Here is a 19,746-nt window from a genome sequence, read left to right as displayed (position 1 = left end):
ATGACGTGTCGTGCTTCTCATTCTCTAGTGTAATTTTTCAATCTCGTATTAATTTGTAGGTTTTACTCTGTTTTTACTTAGACTCTCTTACTAATTTCATTTATTACTATTTCTGCCCTTTAACTTATGGTTATTTACCGTTTTTCCTTTAAACGTTTATTATTTGCAATTTTGGCCCGTTTGGATAGTGAAAGTGTTTCATCTTATCTCATATCATCACATCATTACAATTTTTTCAAATTCTCACACAAAATATAATAAACAATTCAATTTTTTCAAATCCTAAAATAATAATAATATTAAAAAATAATATTATAATAATATTTTATTCAACTTTTAATTATCATTTAAAACTATCTCATCTCATTTTACTATCAAAACCGAACCGTCCATCTAACTTATAGAATGAATTTACATTTTGACCATATTTTCAACCAATTTTCTTACTCATTCCTCGACTTATTTCTATTTAAATACACTTCTGAAACATTTCTTTTACAAGGTGGCCGAAAACTTCAAGGAATTACACTTAAACCCAAATTTCCTATTCCTCATATTCATTTCCACCTATTTTCACAAACCACATTAATTTCACCTATTGGGACATGGCCGTAACTCACATATTCTAATTCCCTTTTTTTTTTTCAACTTTTATGTCCCTTTTTCCTCGACCCTATTTCGTTGTAATTACTTAACAACCTGAAATTTCAAAACTCTTCCTATTAATCTTTATTCTTTTAATAATTCCTCTTTATTTCGCACCCTTTGAGATTAGTTAATCGAGAACTTAACTAAATTATACTAACCCCTATTAGCTGAAATTTCCCTCTTGGCCGAACCTATACATGTCTCCCACTTAAAATTAGCACTGATCATCCGGGCCGGATTCCCTCTTGGCCGAACCTATACATGTCTCCCACTTAAAATTAGCACTGATCATCCGGGCCGGATTTTTTCCCGGCCCAGTCCGGAACCCGGAAAACCGGATTCCGGTTCCGGGTTCTGGCCTGGATCAAAACTGATCTGGAACCCGGATCGCAAAACCCAGACCAACACGGTCCGGGTATGGGTTGGGTACCCGGGTATCGGGTTTAAACCCGGTACCTGGGTCTTTTTAAAAAGAATTCCGTGTGATTGCCCCCCCTGACTCATCTCTCTCTCTCTTTCGTCTCTGGTTCTCTCTCTCGTTGCAGAAGTAGTCGCCGCATCTCTGTCGCCGTAGACCTTTGCCTGTAGGTCGTTGTTCCGATACTTTCACTCTCTCGCTCGCTCTCTCTCTCTCTCTCTCTCTCTCTCTCTCTCTCACTTAATCCGAAGAAACCCTAGCCTTCCCTCTCAGTGCAGATCGAAGAAACCCTGTCATCCTCGTGACCCCATCATCATCGTTGCCGACTCGCCTCATCCTTGTGACCCAAGGTTTGTTCTCTGCAATTTGGGTCTGTTTTATTTCCTTGGAATGACGACGATGAAATGCTACGGCTTGTGTAGCTTTTGTTCAGTTAAGATCTGGGTTTTTTTTTTTTTTTTTTGTGTTAAACACGGGCATAAAGTATATGCTGTAAGTTTGATAGATCTGGGTTTTTTTTGTTATTTTACTAGTAAAATGGCTTAGATAACGCGCCCTTTCTATAGAAGACTACAGTTTCTCATTTGGCCTTAGGTCTTTTTCTACAATGAACATGCTACTGGGGTCCTGCATGCCAAATATTAATTCTTCTCATCATTTATATGACAGTGATGGCAGCAGAACTAGTTCGTGCTTCAAGAAGTGAAAGTAATGGTGAGCCAGAGAGACTACGGTAATTGCTTCCATTTTATTTTACATGTTATTTTTACTGATAATAAATTTTATATGTTTATTTATTTTGTTTGGCACTGCAACTGACACGTAGAACTATAGATAGAGTGGAGAGGAAACCAATGTACATTTCTTTTCCCTGAGCATGTACAAAAGTCGTGTTAAGAAAATCATGTATATCGGAGTACAATCAGGATGCAAAGAACCAGGGACATCAAAAAGTGAGGGTGATAAAAAACTGTTAAGATTAATAATCCTTGCAGAAAGAGTGTGTAAAATGGTTAATTTATCTTGAGCCAAAAATACAATCTCTGTGGAAGTACACTAATTCTACTCTGTGCATGGGCCTGCAAACATAACAGAGCAGCCCACCAAGCACCCAATTAGGAGGTGAGAGACAGCATATCTTAGATAGGATAAAATGACAAAAAAAGATGCATGTGGTTGTCTCTGATTATTTGCAAATTAAGGCTAAGTTTGGTTGTGTTTATATGAGTTCTATTTTTCTTAATTCTAGCATTCTGACGTATGCAGCCTGGTATCCTCATCTCAGTCACACCAAACTTATGCATCTATAATCCTAACATGATTTGTGATTGACTACTTCATGCTCAAAGGAAAAAAAATAGAATTAACTATGTAGAAATACAATTATGACATGCAAATGCAACATCTAAAATCCTACTATCTTAGCTACTAGTTTTTTACTTCTTGGAGAGGAAGTGGCTGCATATAATAAAGGTTAGTTTCAAAAGCACTATACAAATAAAGAATTCCTTTTCTCTTTAGAAAGCTCACGATTTTGCACTTGATGCTAACTATGATGGTTGACTATTCAATCAGGAGAAATGATCAAGCTGAAGCCTTATAGTGGGATGCTCAATATTGACTTCGGAAAGGAATTGGAAAGAGAGATGTTTATCTTCTGTAAGTTCTGTTGGCAACAAAAGCTTTCAAAGCAGTGAATTTCATGCACCTGATGCTAGAATTTCATCCATTATGTCCACCAATGTTCAAGTTTTTGGTCTGTACATTATTGGTGAAAAAAGATCTAAGACCTTAGATCTGGTTTTTTTTTTTTCTTTGTTGAACATGGGTATAAAGTATATGCTGTAAGTTTGAAATATCTGGGTTTTTTTTGTTATTTTGCTAGTAAAATGGCTTAGGTAACGAGCCCTTTCTACAGAAGCATTAATATCCTGATTGTACTAATATAAATCATTGTAGTTTTGTATTTTGCAATGTAATGTAATGTGTAAATAACAAAATAGTGTAATATGTATGCCTTTATAACAAAATAGTGAATTATACTTTTCAACATTTTAATTATAGGCTTTTATAAAATAAAAAATATACTTCTAAACGCTTTACATGAAAAAAAAACCGGGTACAACCCGGATTTCTGGGTTTTAAAAACCCGAATTAACCCGGGTTCCGGCCCGGATCTGATATGAACCTGCGGGAATGAATTCCCTTGAACCCACAATCAATTTGAAAACACCCCAAGAAAGCCAAAAATCAAGTCAAGGATGGAGAATCTAGACCCGATGAGAACCCGTTTCAAGAACCTAGATTATATTAAAATCTAGACCCGATGAAGAACCCGTCTCAAGAACCCAGATTACAAAGGAGGAACGCCACAAAGGTTGTGATTTACCTTTGATAAGTTCAAGAGTTCAATCAAGAACAAGAGGAGAAAACTCAACTCACAAATAAAATTCAATATTGTCTAATCTCTCAAATGAGGCTACAAAGAGTTTTTAAACCCAAACCTAATCAAAACCCTAGCCAAAATAAAGCCCATTTTTCCCAAAATTACCCTTGATGAACAGTACCGGCCACAGTACCCGCGGCTACAGTAACCCCAACAATAAATTGATGAAACCCTAGTTCCTAAAATGTAACTTTCCAAATAAGCCCTTGGCCAAAATACAAGGCCTTCCCAAAAACATAGTTCATAAGAAATAAGACATGTGAGCCAAGCATTTTCAATCCCACTTATTCTAAACTAGTAAAATAAATCATTTAACCAAATTAGAAGCCTCCAATAACAATAGGCCGTATCTCTAAGTCATGTCTTCCACAGCATGAATAAAGTGGATCAAAGCTGGTTCTCCTTCTTTCAAGCCCATCTTGAGTGTTGGGCTCTTGCTAGCTTCATCCCAAGTGGATTGCACCAATCCGTGCATTGCTTCCTTGATCTTCTTGGTCCTTGATCTTGTAATTGGCCCATCTGGAATTTGCAAATGATCTTTAAGACTAGGCCCACCTTGGTTCCCATCATTCCCCTCTCCTCAAAATGACTCGACCTCGAATCTCCACCTGGATCAAAAGGAAAAATGTTAGTAACATTGAAAATAGCAAAAACTTGATACTTACTTGAAAGATCTACTTCACGTGTATTTTCATTAATTTTCTCAAGAAATTGAAAATGTTCATCCAAGCTACTCCTATCATCAACAAGCAAAGCCATCAGAGGTAAATGAGTAAGTGGATTAAAACTATAAACAACCTCAAATGGAGAATAAGAAATAGTAGTATGCAAGGTTTTATATGCACACTCTAATAAGGGCAAATGATACTCCCGCAAATGTTCATGTAGCAAGTCAATGAATGGCAAAAGATACTCCCACAAACGTTCATGAAACACACCTGAAGTTTTTCTTACACCACTCCAATCATATGCAAACTCAATGAATGGCAAGTAATACTTCCACAAATGTTCATGCAACATGTTGAAAGTCTTCCTTACACCAAAGTTACCCAACAAACCACCATATCTATCACACACAAGCAACTTAAGCATAAAACTAGTTGGCACACAAAATCTATTCTCTCTAAACAAGTACCAATCTAATTTATAGAACTTACCAAACGATGCTTTTTCACATGTTCCATAGACACTAGCAAAGTCATCATCATTAGCATGCAATTCCTTATTATATGCAAGTCTCAACAATTTTACATCTAAAATGAAGATAAGGACGTACCTTCTTGCTAAAGCATCAACCACAAAATTTTCCATACCTTGTGTGTATTTGAATACATGAGGAAAAGTCTCAACACAGTCCTCCCGCTTAGCATGCATTATAGTCAACGACTTACCTTGTCCCTTCAAGTGTGAAAAAGACTCATGTTCTTCAAAGAAAGGTCGGTTAGGAATTGTCGCACCTGACACAAAATCAATGTAGTACTCTATCTCCCTAATAGGTGGCAATCCACTAAACACATCTCTAGGAAACATAACCTCATATCCCTGCAACAAAAAGACAATAACACTAGGCAAAGATACGTCAAGTTCGTTAGTATTAAGACTCGCCTTAGCATAAAAACTCACTTTTCTTTTTGTTTTTCTCTCACTTTCTTCACTCTCTATTTTCTTTCCACAATTCTTTTCTTTTTCACTCTCTTTTTGCTTTTCACTCTCTTTTTTTCTGTCACTCTCTTTTCCTTCATCTTGTTTTGAACTCTCGACCTGACAACTGTTTTTCAACTCATTCTCTCTTTCTCTTGAGGTTTCAGCCTCACCCTCATCTTTTATCTCTCTCATTTTACTCTCTCTCTCGTTTTCGGCCTCACTATTTCTTTTTTTCTCAATCTCACTTTCACCCTTGCTTTTTAGCTCATTCTCCTTTTCACTTTTTCTTTTTTGATCACACTCATTTTCACTCTTTCTTTTTTGAGTAACCTCACTTTTCAGTTTCAAATGGTCCCCATGGACTTGTGTTGGAGTTAAAGGAGCAAGTTTGATTGTTTTTCCATCCTTTTCAAAACTGTACATGTTCCTTAACCTATCATGGATCACCTTCCTATCATACTCCCATGGCTTCCCCAACAAAATATGACCAGCATGCATAGGCACTACATCATAAAGGACCATATCCTGGTATTTTCCAATTGAAAAAGTAACTAGCACTTGCTTATTGACCCTAATCTCCCCACAATCACTCGACCACTGCAACATGTATGGTCTAGGGTGTTTTAAGGTAGGCAAATTCAATTTCTCAACTAAAGTAGTGCTAGCCAAATTAATACAACTCCACAAATCAATGATCATACTACATACCTTGTTGTTGATGTGGCATCTAGTATGAAAAATGTTCTCGCTCTGCTTCTCTGTATCATCCATCTTAATTTGTATATTGAGAGCATGCCTAGCAACAAGAGACTCACCATACCCTTCATTCTTACAGTTATGTTCAATACAAGGTTCACTCCTCCTCCTATCTCTCCTGCCTTGTAAATTTCTAATTACCATTTCTTGATGATCCATCCTATCCCTCACTTCACCTAACACAAAGTTCAACCGCTCAAACTGTTGTTGCATAGATTGCAATACAAATGATGAGTTATCTACCATCCCCTTTGGTGAAGAGCCACTCCGATGAGACATTGTAAAATGCTGCACAAATGAATGTTAGTGGAAAAACCTCACACACTCCCTTACGTGTTTACGCTCGAATAATGGCGTTCCACTCGTGTTTCACTCCTAATTGGCTTTTCCCCGATAATAGTCTCACACTCTCTTGCCTTTTACCTCAATAGTTTTCCCGCTCAAGTTCTTTAAGAACTACTTGGACTAAATCAAGATAATACAACCTTGTATTATTCCAACCAGTAATATAGATCCAAGAAACAAGAAACAAGGAAGGAATAAAACGACACGGGACTTAAGGAATTTATATGAGGGAAAGAGTAATTATAGAACAAGATACCAACTACAAATATGTATTAAGCCCCTTTGAGGATAAAACTCAACCAACAAATGTTTTTCTTTGTCTTTGTTGTAACTATGTAGCAACCTTTAAATATACTACCTCTCCTTATCTTCTTCTCCTTCTTCTTCTTCTTCTTCTTCTGTTTTTTTTTTTTTTTTCAAATTTTCTTTTCTTTTCTTTTCCTTTCTTTTCTTTTCTTTTCTCTTCTTTTCTTTTCCTTTCCTTTCTTTTCTTTTCTTTTCTTTTTTTTCTAATTCAATCACAAACAGAAATACTCAATTGTAAAAAATCAAGCAATTGAATTGAAGCACACAAGAATTGACAACGAAATAGAAGAGAATCAATGGAACGACATTCCAAGCAATTGACAAACTAAGATATGCATTAAACCCTAGAATTTTGAAACCCTAGGTGATGCAAATTTCAGCCAAACCCAAAATACTTAGAATTTTGGCAGCCAACGTTTCGTTTCTGCAATTTTTTTTTTTTTTTTTTGGCAACTCTAGAACAATGTAGCCCTAGAATTAAATTTAAGGATGCAAGAAATTAAAAGATAGAATCAGACCTGATTGGAAACCTTGCTCTGATACCAAATGATATGAACCCGCGGGAATGAATTCCCTTGAACCCACAATCAATTTGAAAACACCCCAAGAAAGCCAAAAATCAAGTCAAGGATGGAGAATTTAGACCAGATGAGAACCCGTTTCAAGAACCTAGATTATATTAAAATCTAGACCCGATGAAGAACCCGTCTCAAGAACCCAGATTACAAAGGAGGAACGCCACAAAGGTTGTGATTTACCTTTGATAAGTTCAAGAGTTCAATCAAGAACAAGAGGAGAAAACTCAACTCACAAATAAAATTCAATATTGTCTAATCTCTCAAATGAGGCTACAAAGAGTTTTTAAACCCAAACTTAATCAAAATCCTAGCCAAAATAAAGCCCATTTTTCCCAAAATTACCCTTGATGAACAGTACCGGCCACAGTACCCGCGGCTACAGTAACCCCAACAATAAATTGATGAAACCCTAGTTCCTAAAATGTAACTTTCCAAATAAGCCCTTGGCCAAAATACAAGGCCTTCCCAAAAACAAAGTTCATAAGAAATAAGACATGTGAGCCAAGCATTTTCAATCCCACTTATTCTAAACTAGTAAAATAAATCATTTAACCAAATTAGAAGCCTCCAATAACAATAGGCCGTATCTCTAAGTCATGTCTTCCACAGCATGAATAAAGTGGATCAAAGCTGGTTCTCCTTCTTTCAAGCCCATCTTGAGTGTTGGGCTCTTGCTAGCTTCATCCCAAGTGGATTGCACCAATCCGTGCATTGCTTCCTTGATCTTCTTGGTCCTTGATCTTGTAATTGGCCCATCTGGAATTTGCAAATGATCTTTAAGACTAGGCCCACCTTGGTTCCCATCAGGATCTGACCCGGATTAATCCGGTCCGGGCTCCGGCCCTGGTTTGAAACCCGGGTTCTCGGGTTGGAATCCAGATGAACACCCCTACTTAAAATGTCTTTTGTCAAATCTTCCAATTTAGCCACTTAATTTAATGACCTTAATTAAGTTGCTAATAAAGACTGACATTATCTGATTCATATTGTGAAATCAGCATTTGTCCCAAAAGTTTAAACTAATAGAAAGAGGTAGATTTTTATTATTTATTTTATATCTTAACACCATCTCTCACGTGTGGACGAGACTCTCCCTCAATGGGTGGCCCAACACGTAGAATATTTAATTAAATGAGATAGAGTGTAGAGTCATGATTCGAACTCAGGACCTCTACTCTTATACCATGTGAAATTACCACTTGTCCCAAAAACATAAACTAATAGGAAGATATAGATTTTTATTATTTATTTTATATCTTAACACATATTAGCCTTATCTCTTTCTACACATTTTGTAGCCCTTAATTCAAGTGCTTTCAAACTCGAGTTTATTTAACATAATAGTCTTCATTTCATACATAAAATTCATCTTAATGCTTGATACCACTAAACCCAAATCCTTTTGATTTTTTTCAAATCATCATCAATCTTCAATCATAAGTTCAAGATTGCCAATTAACCCAAAATCTAAGCAATATTATCTCTACTTATTGCAGCATCATATGAAGCCCTTACATGAGCCGAAACCTAGATGCTCTTCTTTTTCTATTATTCCATCAATTTCCAACATAATCGTCCATCAATTTGAAAAATTAACCACCTAAACATTAAGCTAACAGTAATCCCATCTTGGGAAGATAATTACTCACTTGAGTGCAAACCTTGAGCTCCTTACACCTTAATTTGCTAGGATTGACTAGAAACTAGTTTCATTGAATGCTTCGACCAGAATCTGAAGGTTTGTGGAAATGAAAATAGGTCTGAAATGAAGTTGAGTCAGCACGAGTAGTAAGGGACAAGGTAGTTGATATGAACTCGCGGGAATGAAATCCCTTGAACCCACAATCAATTTGAAAACTCCTCAAGAAAGCCAAATTCAAGTCAATAGATGGAAAAACCTAGACCCGATGAGAACTCGTTTCAAGAACCTAAATTATATCAAAATCTAGACCCGTTGAAGAACCCGTCTCGAGAACCTAGATTACAAAGGAGGAACGCCACAAAAGTTGTGATTTACCTTTGATAAGTTCAAGAGTTCAATTAAGAACAAGAGGAGAAACCTCATCTCACAAATAACATTCAATATTGTCTCCCTTCAAATGAGGCTACAAGGAGTATTTAAACTAAACCTAATTAAAACCATAGCCAAAATAAAGTCCCTTTTTACCCAAAATGCCCTGATGAATGGTGTCTTGCTATAGTACGGCTACAGTAACGCTACAGTACGGCTACAGTAACGCTACAGTACCTCTTGAAACCCTAATTCCAAAAAAAGAACTTTCCAAATAAGCCATTTGCCAAAATACAAGACCTTCTCGAAAACCCTAGTTTATTAAAAATAAGACGTGTGGGCCAGGCATCTTCAAGCTCACTTATTCTAAACTAATAAAATAAATCATTTAACCAAATTGGAAGTCTCCAATAACAATAGGCCCTATCTCTAAGTCATGTCTTCCACAGCTTGAATCAAGTGGATCAAAGTTGGTTCTCTTTCTTTCAAGCCCATCTTGAGTGTTGGGCTCTTGCAAGCTTCATCCTAAGTGGATTGCACCAATTCGTGCATTGCTTCCTTGATCTTCTTGGCCCTTGTTCTTGTAATTGGCCCATCTGGAAGTTGCAAAGGATCTTTAAGACTAGGCCCACATTGGTTCCCATCATTCCCCCTCTCCTCAAAATGATTCGACCTCGAATCTCCACCTGGATCAAAGGGAAAATGGTTAATAACATTGCAAATAGCAGAAATAGGATACTTACCTGGAAGATCCATTAGATATGCATTTTCATCAATTTGTTCAGGAATTTGGAAAGGTCCATCCAAGCTACTCCTATCATCAACAGGTAAAGGTGTTAAATCTAAATGAGTAAATGGATTAAGTCTATAAAAAATTTCAAAAGGTGAAAATTGAGTAGTAGCATGAACACTCAAATTATATGTAAACTCAATGAATGTCAAACAATACTCCCACAAATGTTCATGAAACACACCTAAAGCTTTCCTTACACCAAAATAACCACTCCAATTATATGCAAATTCAATGAATGGCAAGCAATACTCCCACAAACGTTCATGCAACACTTCAATGAATGGCAAATGATACTCCCACAAACGTTCATGCAATACATCAATGAATAAGAAATGAAACTTCCACAAACGTTCATGCAACACGTCATTGAAGGGCAAATGATACTCCCACAAACGTTCATGCAAAACATCAATGAATGACAAATGATACTTCCACAAAGGTTCATGCAACATGTCAATGAATGGCAAATGATATTCTCTCAAACATTCATGCAACACAACAAAAGTCTTCCTTACACCAAGGTTACCCAACAAACCACCATGTTTATCACACACAAGCAACTTACGCATAAAACTAGTAGGCACACAAAATTTATTCTCTCTAAACAAGTACCAATCTAGTTTATAGAACTTACCAAACGATGCTTTTTCACATGTTCCATACTCACTAGCAAAGTAATCATCATTAGCATGCAATTCCCTATCATACTCAAGTCTTAACAATTTTGCATCTAAAATGAAGACAAGGACATACCTTCTTGCTAAAGCATCAACCACAAAATTTTCTATACCTTGTGTGTATTTGAATACATAAGGAAAAGTATCAATACAGTCCTCCCACTTAGCATGCATTCTAGTCAGCAACTTACCTTATCCCTTCATGTGTGGCAATGACTCATGTTCTTGAAAGAAATGTCAGTTAGAAATTGTCGCACCTGGCACAAAACCAATGTAATGCTCTATCTCCCTAATAGGTGGCAATCCACTAAACACACCGCTAGGAAACACGACCTCATATCCCTGCAACAACGAGACAACAATACTAGGCAAAGATACGTCAAGTTTGTTAGTATTAAGACTCGCCTTAGCATAAAAACTCACTTTTCTCTTTGTTTTTCTCTTACTTTCTTCACTCTCTCTTTTCTTTCCACTCTCTTTTTGTTTTTTACTCTCTTTTTCCATTTCACACTCTTTTTTCTTTTCACTCTCTTTGTTTCTGTCACTCTTTTTTCTACATCTTTTTTTGTACTCTCGACCTCACAATTATTTTTCAACTCATTTTCTCTTTTTCTTGAGGTCTCAGCCTGACGCTCATATTTTTTCTCTTTCATTCTTCTATCATTCTCCTTTTCGGCTTCACTATTTCTTTTTTCCTCAATCTCGCCTTCACTCTTTAGCTCAATCTCACTTTCACTCTTTAGCTCAATCTTACTTTCACTCTTGATTTTTAGCTCAATCTCTTTTTCACTTTTTTTTTTTTTATCACTCTCACTCTTTCTTTTTTGATCACTCTCATTTTCACTCTTTCTTTTTTGAGAAACCTCACTTTTGAGTTTCAATTGGTCCCCATGGACCTGTGTTGGAGTTAAAGGAGCAAGTTTGATTATTTTTCCATCATTTTCAAAACTGTACATGTCCCTTAAACCATCGTGAATCACCTTCCTATCAAACTGTTATGGCTTCCTCAACAAAATATGACCAGCATGCATAGACACTACATTACAAAGGACCATATCATGGTATTTTCCGATTGAAAAGGAAACTAGCACTTGCTTATTTACCCTAATCTCTCCACAATCACTCAACCACTGCAACATGTATGGTCTAGGGTGTTTCAAGGTAGGTAAATTCAATTTCTCAACTAAAGTAATGTTAGCCAAATTAATGCAACTCCTCAAATCAATAATCATACCACATACCTTATTCTTGATGTGGCATCTAGTATGAAAAATGTTCTCGCTCTGCTGCTCTATATCATCCATCCTAATTTGTGTATTGAGTGCACGCGTAGTAACAAGAGAATCACCATACTCTTCTTTCTCATACTCATTTTCAACACTAGACTCACTTCGCCTCCTATCTCTCATGCCCTATAGATTTTTAATTACTGCATCTTAATGATCTATCATATCCCTCACTTCACCCAGCACCAAATTCAACCGCTCAAACTGTTGTTGCATAGATTGCAACACAAAGGATGAGTTATCTACCATCATTTTTGGTGAAAAGCCACTCCGGTGAGACATTGTAAAGTGCTGCACAAAAGAATGTTAGTGGAAAACCTCACACACTCCCTTACGTGTTTACACTCAACTAATGGCACTCCACTCGTGTTTCACTCCTAACTGGCTTTTTCCCAATAATAGTCTTACACTCTCTTGCCTTTTACCTCAATAGTTTTCCCGCTCAAGTTCTTTAAGAACTAGTTGAACTAAATCAAGACAATACAACCTTGTATTATTCCAACCAGTAATATAGATCCAAGAAACAAGCAACAAGGAATGAATAAAATGGCACGAGACTCAAGGAATTTAAACGAGGAAAAGAGTAATTATAAAACAAGATACCAACTACAAATATGTATTCAACCCCTTTGATGATAAAGCTCACTCAATAAATGTATTTCCTTCTCTCTTTGTTGTAACTATGTAGCAACCTTTGAATATACTACCATTTCTTATCGATATTCTTTTTTTTTTTTTTTTTGAATTTTCGCTTCTTTTCTTTTATTTTCCTTTCTTTTCTTTTCTTTTCCTTTCCTTTATTTTCTTTTCTTTTCTCTTCTTCTCTCTAATTAAATCACAAACATCAATACTCAATTGTGAAAATCAAGTAACTGAATTCAAGCACACAAGAATTGACAATGAAATAAAAGAGAATCAATGGAACGACACTCTAAGAAATTGACAAACTTAGAGATGCAGCAAACCCTAGAATTTTGAAACCCTAGGTAATGCAAATTTCAGCCAAATCCAAAAACCTTAAGAATTTTGGCAGCCTACTTTTTGTTTTTGCAATTTTTTTTTTTGGCAACCCTAGAACAATGTAGTCCTAGAATTAAATTTAAGGATGCAAAAAATTAAAAAATAGAATCAGACCTGATTGGAAATCTTGCTCTGAATACCAAATGATATGAACCCGCGGGAATGAAATCCCTTGAACCCACAATCAATTTGAAAACTCTCCAAAAAAGTCAAATTCAAGTCAATGGATGGAAAAACCTAGATCCGATGAGAACTCGTTTCAAGAACCTAGATTATATCAAAATCTAGACCCATTGAAGAAACCATCTCAAGAATCTAGATTACAAAGGAGGAACGCCACAAAGGTTGTGATTTACCTTTGATAAGTTCAAGAGTTCAATCAAAAACAAGAGGAGAAACCTCAACTCACAAATAACATTCAATATTGTCTCCCTTCAAATGAGGCTACAAGGAGTATTTAAACTAAAATTAATTAAAACCCTAGCTAAAATAAAGCTCATTTTTATCCAAAATGCCCTGAGGAACAGTGTCTCGCTACAGTACCCGCGGCTACAGTACGGCTACAGTAACGCTACAGTACCTCTTGAAACTCTAATTCTTAAAAAGTAACTTTCCAAATAAGCCCTTGGCCAAAATATAAGGCCTTCTCGAAAACCCTAGTTCATTAAAAATAAGACGTATGGGCCAGGCATCTTCAAGCCCACTTATTCTAAACTAATAAAATAAATCATTTAACCAAATTGGAAGTCTCCAATAACAATAGGCCCTATCTCTAAGTCATATCTTCCACAGCTTGAATCAAGTGGATCAAAACTGGTTCTCCTTCTTTCAAGCTCATCTTGAGTGTTAGGCTCTTGTAAGCTTCATCCCAAGTGGATTGCACCAATTCGTACATTGCTTTCTTGATCTTCTTGGTCCTTGATCTTGTAATTGGCCTATCTGGAAGTTGCAAAGGATATTTAAGACTAGGCCCACCTTGGTTCTCATCAGTAGTGAAGCATGGACTGTCATGCCTCTTCTTGTACTGCCGAATTGCAGCGGATGGGCTGCCTAGTGGTATGCCACGTGGTGCATTTTTTAAATCTAAGTCTACATGTTTCATTTAAAATGAATTATCTTTAATTTTTTTTAATTTGATTCCTATTTGGAAGTCTATATTTTTTCTCCGTTTAGATTTTTCCTTGATTATTATATTAAGAGTCCGTTTGGATACAGAAGTGAGATAAAATCATCTCATTTCATCTCATCTAATTTTAACTAATAATTTTATTATTATTCATAAATAATCTCAATTCATCTCATCTCACTGTCAAAACGGTCCTAATTAAAAGTGAAAATTTTTTGTTGGTTCAAACAAAGAGACTGACTCATTAATATCCCAATTCTGGAGAAGCCATAATTTTAACACACTAACCAACCTGAAAGATGACATGTTTTTATTCAAATAATAATAAAAAAATCTATTCACAAGCCGGAAGGTAGAGTGCATTTATTAAAATACTTTTATAATATTATTTAATTTAAAATATTAATTTTAATATTTTAATCTTACAAATTAAATATTACATTTTAACTTTCTAAATCAATGAAAAAATGACAACCTTACTACCGTAGAGCCTCGTTCTGTCTTGACTCTTGACAAAGAACAAACGAAAGCCATTTATTTCTTTCAGAAAATTGAATACAGAAATTGAATAGCAGATTGAACACGAAATACGGAAATTGAATAGCATCTTTTTTCTACTCCTGGGGCAGACTGAAACCTATGTATGTGAATCTGATCTTGTTTATTTTTACAATTCATCTTATTTCATCTTATCTAATTATTATAATTTTTTTAAATTTCTATACAAAATAAAATAAATAATTCAAAGAGAGAGAGAAGAGGAGCTCACGGCAAGCGTTGAAACTAAAGGCGAGTACCGATTTAGTTAGAGTCACATTCCCCTAAATCCGATTCCAACTTTGACTTTATTTGAGTTTAAATATGTACTCTGACTCCGACTTGTGTAAACTCCAATCCGACTCTGATTTGTCAGAATCGGATTTGGACTTTTAGTTTTAGATTTTTTTTTTTTTTTATAGATTCATATTTAGCCCATTTTAAAAAGGAATTTTTTGTAGCCTTTCAAATTTCAAATTTTCCAAAAAAATTTAAAACTAAAACTAAATCATTCATTACTAATTTACTTCTATATTAGTATCTAACTTATTTTTATACTAAACTTATCCTATAATGTATAATTACATGTTATCATACTATATTATTACGTATTATTTTTATTATCTAATTACATGTTAGTATACTTTAGTAAATTAGTATGTGTTATTAATTTATTATATTAGACTTATTTAAATACTAGTGCCTAATTTAATTCTATACTTGATTATGCATAGTAATAATATTATGATGTTTACATATACTAAACTATCATTAGTTTATTTATATTATAGTATAAATATATTATTTTATAATAATTAACTCATACTAGTATATTATTAAATTTAACTATATAAGTCTAGTTATATAACTAGTATACTAGTATATTTGATCCTATAAAACAAAATACTAGTATATATGATAATATATAGATAAATACATATTTTTATAACATATGTACAATATCGGAGTCGATGTCGGAGGGCAAAGTCAAAATTAGAGCATAAAATCGGAGTCGAATCGGATTGGAGTCAGAGTCGGTCCAACACCTTCGACTCCGACTAAAAAATTATAAAAAATCTGACTTCGACTCTGAAATCTGAGTCGGAGTAGAGCCAAATTTGGAGTCAGATTTTCAAATTTTTACTCAGCCCTATTGAAACATGAGTGCCAATCTTTCGAAGCAAAGAGAGGAAGTCTCCTTTGTGTGAACGGGAGGGAAAGGGGAAGGGGCAAGGAGTTCAAGAGAGGTTTGATTTTTTTTTTTTTTATCTCTTAAGCCCTAGTTTGGTCTTTTCACACCATGCCAATGTGGCCAACGTGTGCGCACTGTGCGGTGTGTTAAAATAAGGGCTTCATAGAATAAGTTAGAAAGATTGGAAAAATTCTATGTGTCATCCCCTACATCACACATCAATATGTATTTGTCATTTTTATTCTTTTATTTAAATATCAATATAAACATACATATTGATGTTTAAATATTTGCATTTAAATAAAAGAACAAAAATAACAAATCACATGTTGGTGTGTGGTGTAGGGTATGATAAGTATCATTTCTCGTATTCTTAGGCCCCATTTGGAATTTGGATTGAACTGAAATCAATCTAATTTTAAACTGAGTCTAACATCTAAACACTTAACTCTCAAATCACTACACTCATCTCAACTCAAAACCTCTTTACACGTGAGACCCACAACTTTTTTCAACTCAGCACCTCTTTACATGCGGGACCCACAACATTTTTCAACTTGCTATGAATATATTTAAATTAATCTTAACATCCAAACATATCTAAACTCATCTTAGGTGAGTCCTACAAAACTCACCCTAGTATCTCAACCCACTACTATTCATAAAGAATTCAACTCATCTCAACTCAGTTCAATATCCAAACGGAGCCTTAATATCCTTTGATGAGAAGTTACATGAGTGTTAACACTCCCAACCAAGATCCATTTGGGGCGTTACAAGTATAACATATTACAACCATTATTCTAGCATAATACCTCATTCTCTTCCGATTTAATTACTGAAAGGACAACATTTTCGGCCTTGTGATCATGTTTTCCTGTTGAAGAAAATCTTTGAACCATAAAGCAGAGTGTTTCATATATCTTCTCAACCCGTTTTTGAAATCTACGTAATTGATGCCAAGCCGCAATGTATATCCCAATTCCCATTCGAAGTCATCGAGAAATGACCAGATGTAATACCCTTTAACGTCAACTCCATCCCTGCAAAAACCATATTGGTTAAAATCTTTGACATTAGAATCTTAAAGATATTTTATCTTTGATGTGAGAGAATCCGTGGGCATCAGTATTTTACAATCTTTATTGTCCATGCAACACATTCACTTTACATCATGTACAAGTACATGATGTACTATTGCCACTTGTAAATGTTTTTTCAACCCCTCAGCAGCCTAATTCGCCTTGGGTTTCTTTGTACATGTCAGCATCTTAGCTAGCTCATTCAATTAGTAAGTTGGTAAGTGATATGAGTTACATGGCTATCACCATGTTTCAAATTGAAAGTTTTTTTTTTTTTTTTTCCTAACCAATCAAGTGTTTACTTTAAACCCCTGGATATTTCTAGAGTGTTAACTACCTCTCAAGATCAGTGCCAATTGTTGTTAGCTTTTGCTTATTTGAAGTCTTCATCTGACACATTTCCTTCCTCTTATGCAGTTGTAAGTGTTCTTTCTCAATCCTTTGCACTGCAAAATTGACCAGGTAATTTTTTTTGTTCTACAATCTTTCGTTTGAAACCAATGATCACTCTGTTTTTTTTTTAGGTACAAACTTTCCTAAAACAACTTTTCATGACTCCTTGTTTTGCATCCATCACTTCCACTCTTCACACTTCTGTTAAAATTTTCTTTCAAATTTACTCTCAGTCTGCAAGTTTAACTACTTCACAGATTTTTTTTTTATATATTTATACTTGATTTTTGCTTTATTCAAAACCTAGCTTAGTCTAATATGATTTGGATAGAGGGTCTTTATGTTCTATGACAATCAGTTCCAAGTGCGCTGCAAAAACCTTATTGTAAACATGTCGACTCAACCTATGTTAATTCTGTAATAAACTCCAAATTTGATCTTTAACATTTTCAATTAGGACGTCCTTCTTCATCCAGATTACAACTTGTGTCTAATATTGTTCCAAGGATTTCTTTTCAAAATAATCAAGTTCCCCATTGTACTGTTTACCCATTCGCCTTTTGAACTTCTATATAAAACATCACCTAACTATACTTCAAGTCACAAGAGATCTAAGTTTGGACCTGTAGGTAGGAGGAGTGTGTATCTTGGATACATTTTTGGTATCAAAGGAACAAAGTTTATGATTTAGAATCACATTATTCTTTTATATCTCGAGATTGAACATATTGTAAGTCTATTTTTCATGACATTCTATTACTCATAACACAAGAAGTCTTCAATTCCCTTTCTCCATTCTTCAACTTCTACCGTTGCAATCCTACCAAAACCCCATTCTTGAGATCCCTATGGTTACTTCTTCACCTTTTCCATCATCATCTATTTTTGCTCATCCAGTTTCAAATTCTTCAATTATTGATCCTGCCATTGTTATTCTAAATAAAACTAAAAAGTTCGAACCCTTCACTTCCTTCTCTTAGTGATCCTTCTTATTTTCCACCCTTCAAAAATCCACTCGAGTACACAAAATCCCAGGCTATTTGCTGGATTATCTCTGTGATCTTGCTTTTCTTTTTATTGATTCTACATCTTCTGCAAGTTCTGCTTCAATATCATATGGTATTTCTGCCATTCGCTTTTATTCAAAGTTTTGTTCTAATCCTACAGCTTTTCAGTTAGCACTTTCTTCGCATTTGGAGTCTGGATTTTATCACCAAGCAGTCCAGCATTCTCATTAAAGAGATGCTATGGCCGCTGAAATAGCAGCTTTTGAAGAAAAAAAGAAGTGGACTTGTACTCAGTTTGTAAAATTCCCATTGTCTATAAATGGGTTCATTTAATTAAATAGAAAGTTGGTGGGACAATTCAGAGATATAGGGAACTATTGGTATTTAACGACTATACTCGGCAGAATGGATGGATTATTTTAAAACCTTTTCACATGTGGCAAAAATGGTGACTGTTATGTGCATTCTTGTTCTTGCTATTGTGTTTGATTGTTATTTGGTTCATTTATACGTTACTAATGCATTTTAACATGGAGATTTTGATGAAATACTTTATATATATATATATATATATGTCATTGCATAGATTTGAATCATAATACAAGAAGCACGATGGAAAAAAATTATTGCCATAGTTATACAAGTATATGCATGCATTGATACTCACTTGATAGCGTTTAAGAGACTTGATAGATGGAGGCGAATGTATTTTAACCTTGAGCTATCACTGAGAAAATCTTCAATCCGCAACGAGCTATTATTTACATCAATAAATCCTAAAAAGAAAAAAAGCAAATGAATTGCTTTTGACATACATGGCAAAAATTTAAATACACTGCAGATATAGGAGTAAAACAATGTTTTACCGTTTTCTGTGATGAAAATAGGTGGATTACAGAAATTCCTCTTTACATATAGCGTAAGTTCTTGGATTCCCCTTGGATATATGTAAAGCCAAGAAGTAGAGGTCTACAAAACCATTTACGACAAACTTCACTTAGTAATCTTTATATGGAACATGGGACTGCAAGTAAGTATGTACATGAGAGTACGAAACTGCGAGAGCTTTACCGGTTCACCAATAGGAATGCCATCTTTCTCCGCTGCGCCAATGTATGGTGTGTCTATGTGAGAACAAGTGATAAATATTTAAACTGATGCTCTCATAAAAATGGGGCTTTTGAACTTACTGGTTAGATTTACATGGCTATCCGTTGTGTAAATTAGATTGACGCAACTAGAGGATGTAGAGTCATCTGCATATCTTGCAGTGTAGTAATTTACCCCAAGAAAATTAAAAGACCCCTTTAGCATATTGGATTCTGCTTCAGTAAAGTTGGGCAGTCGATTTCCCACCAAAGCTCGCATGGACTCTGGATAGTCACCACATGTAACTGGATTGACAAACCTATACAGATGATATTATGAGTTAGATATTGAAATCCTCATAATTCAGTTATCTATTCCTATTTCAAAATGAA

General features: G+C 35.0%; 1 protein-coding gene across 6 annotated transcripts in view; it reads right to left on the bottom strand.

Annotated features, from left to right (window-relative positions):
* Positions 1–19,746, bottom strand: part of LOC121240290 (beta-glucosidase 17-like) — a 39,340-nt gene that overhangs the window by 14,713 nt on the left and 4,881 nt on the right. For 2 of the 6 annotated variants that reach the window (XM_041137685.1, XM_041137686.1), the window contains exons 9-12: positions 19,456–19,673; positions 19,337–19,368; positions 19,132–19,234; positions 18,933–19,041 (exon numbers count right to left, since the gene is read on the bottom strand). In XM_041137685.1, coding sequence (XP_040993619.1) covers positions 18,933–19,041; positions 19,132–19,234; positions 19,337–19,368; positions 19,456–19,673 — 462 coding nt within the window. Of the gene's footprint in view, positions 1–16,472; positions 16,827–18,932; positions 19,042–19,131; positions 19,235–19,336; positions 19,369–19,455; positions 19,674–19,746 lie in introns of those variants that run through there. The other 4 variants (XR_005935507.1, XR_005935506.1, XM_041137683.1 and 1 more) reach the window with 3 other exon arrangements.

The sequence above is a fragment of the Juglans microcarpa x Juglans regia genome, chromosome 7S, assembly GCF_004785595.1.
Source record: "Juglans microcarpa x Juglans regia isolate MS1-56 chromosome 7S, Jm3101_v1.0, whole genome shotgun sequence".
Taxonomy (NCBI): domain Eukaryota; kingdom Viridiplantae; phylum Streptophyta; class Magnoliopsida; order Fagales; family Juglandaceae; genus Juglans; species Juglans microcarpa x Juglans regia.
The sequence above is the reverse complement of the archived record's forward strand: the minus strand, read 5'-3'. Positions and strand labels throughout refer to the sequence as shown.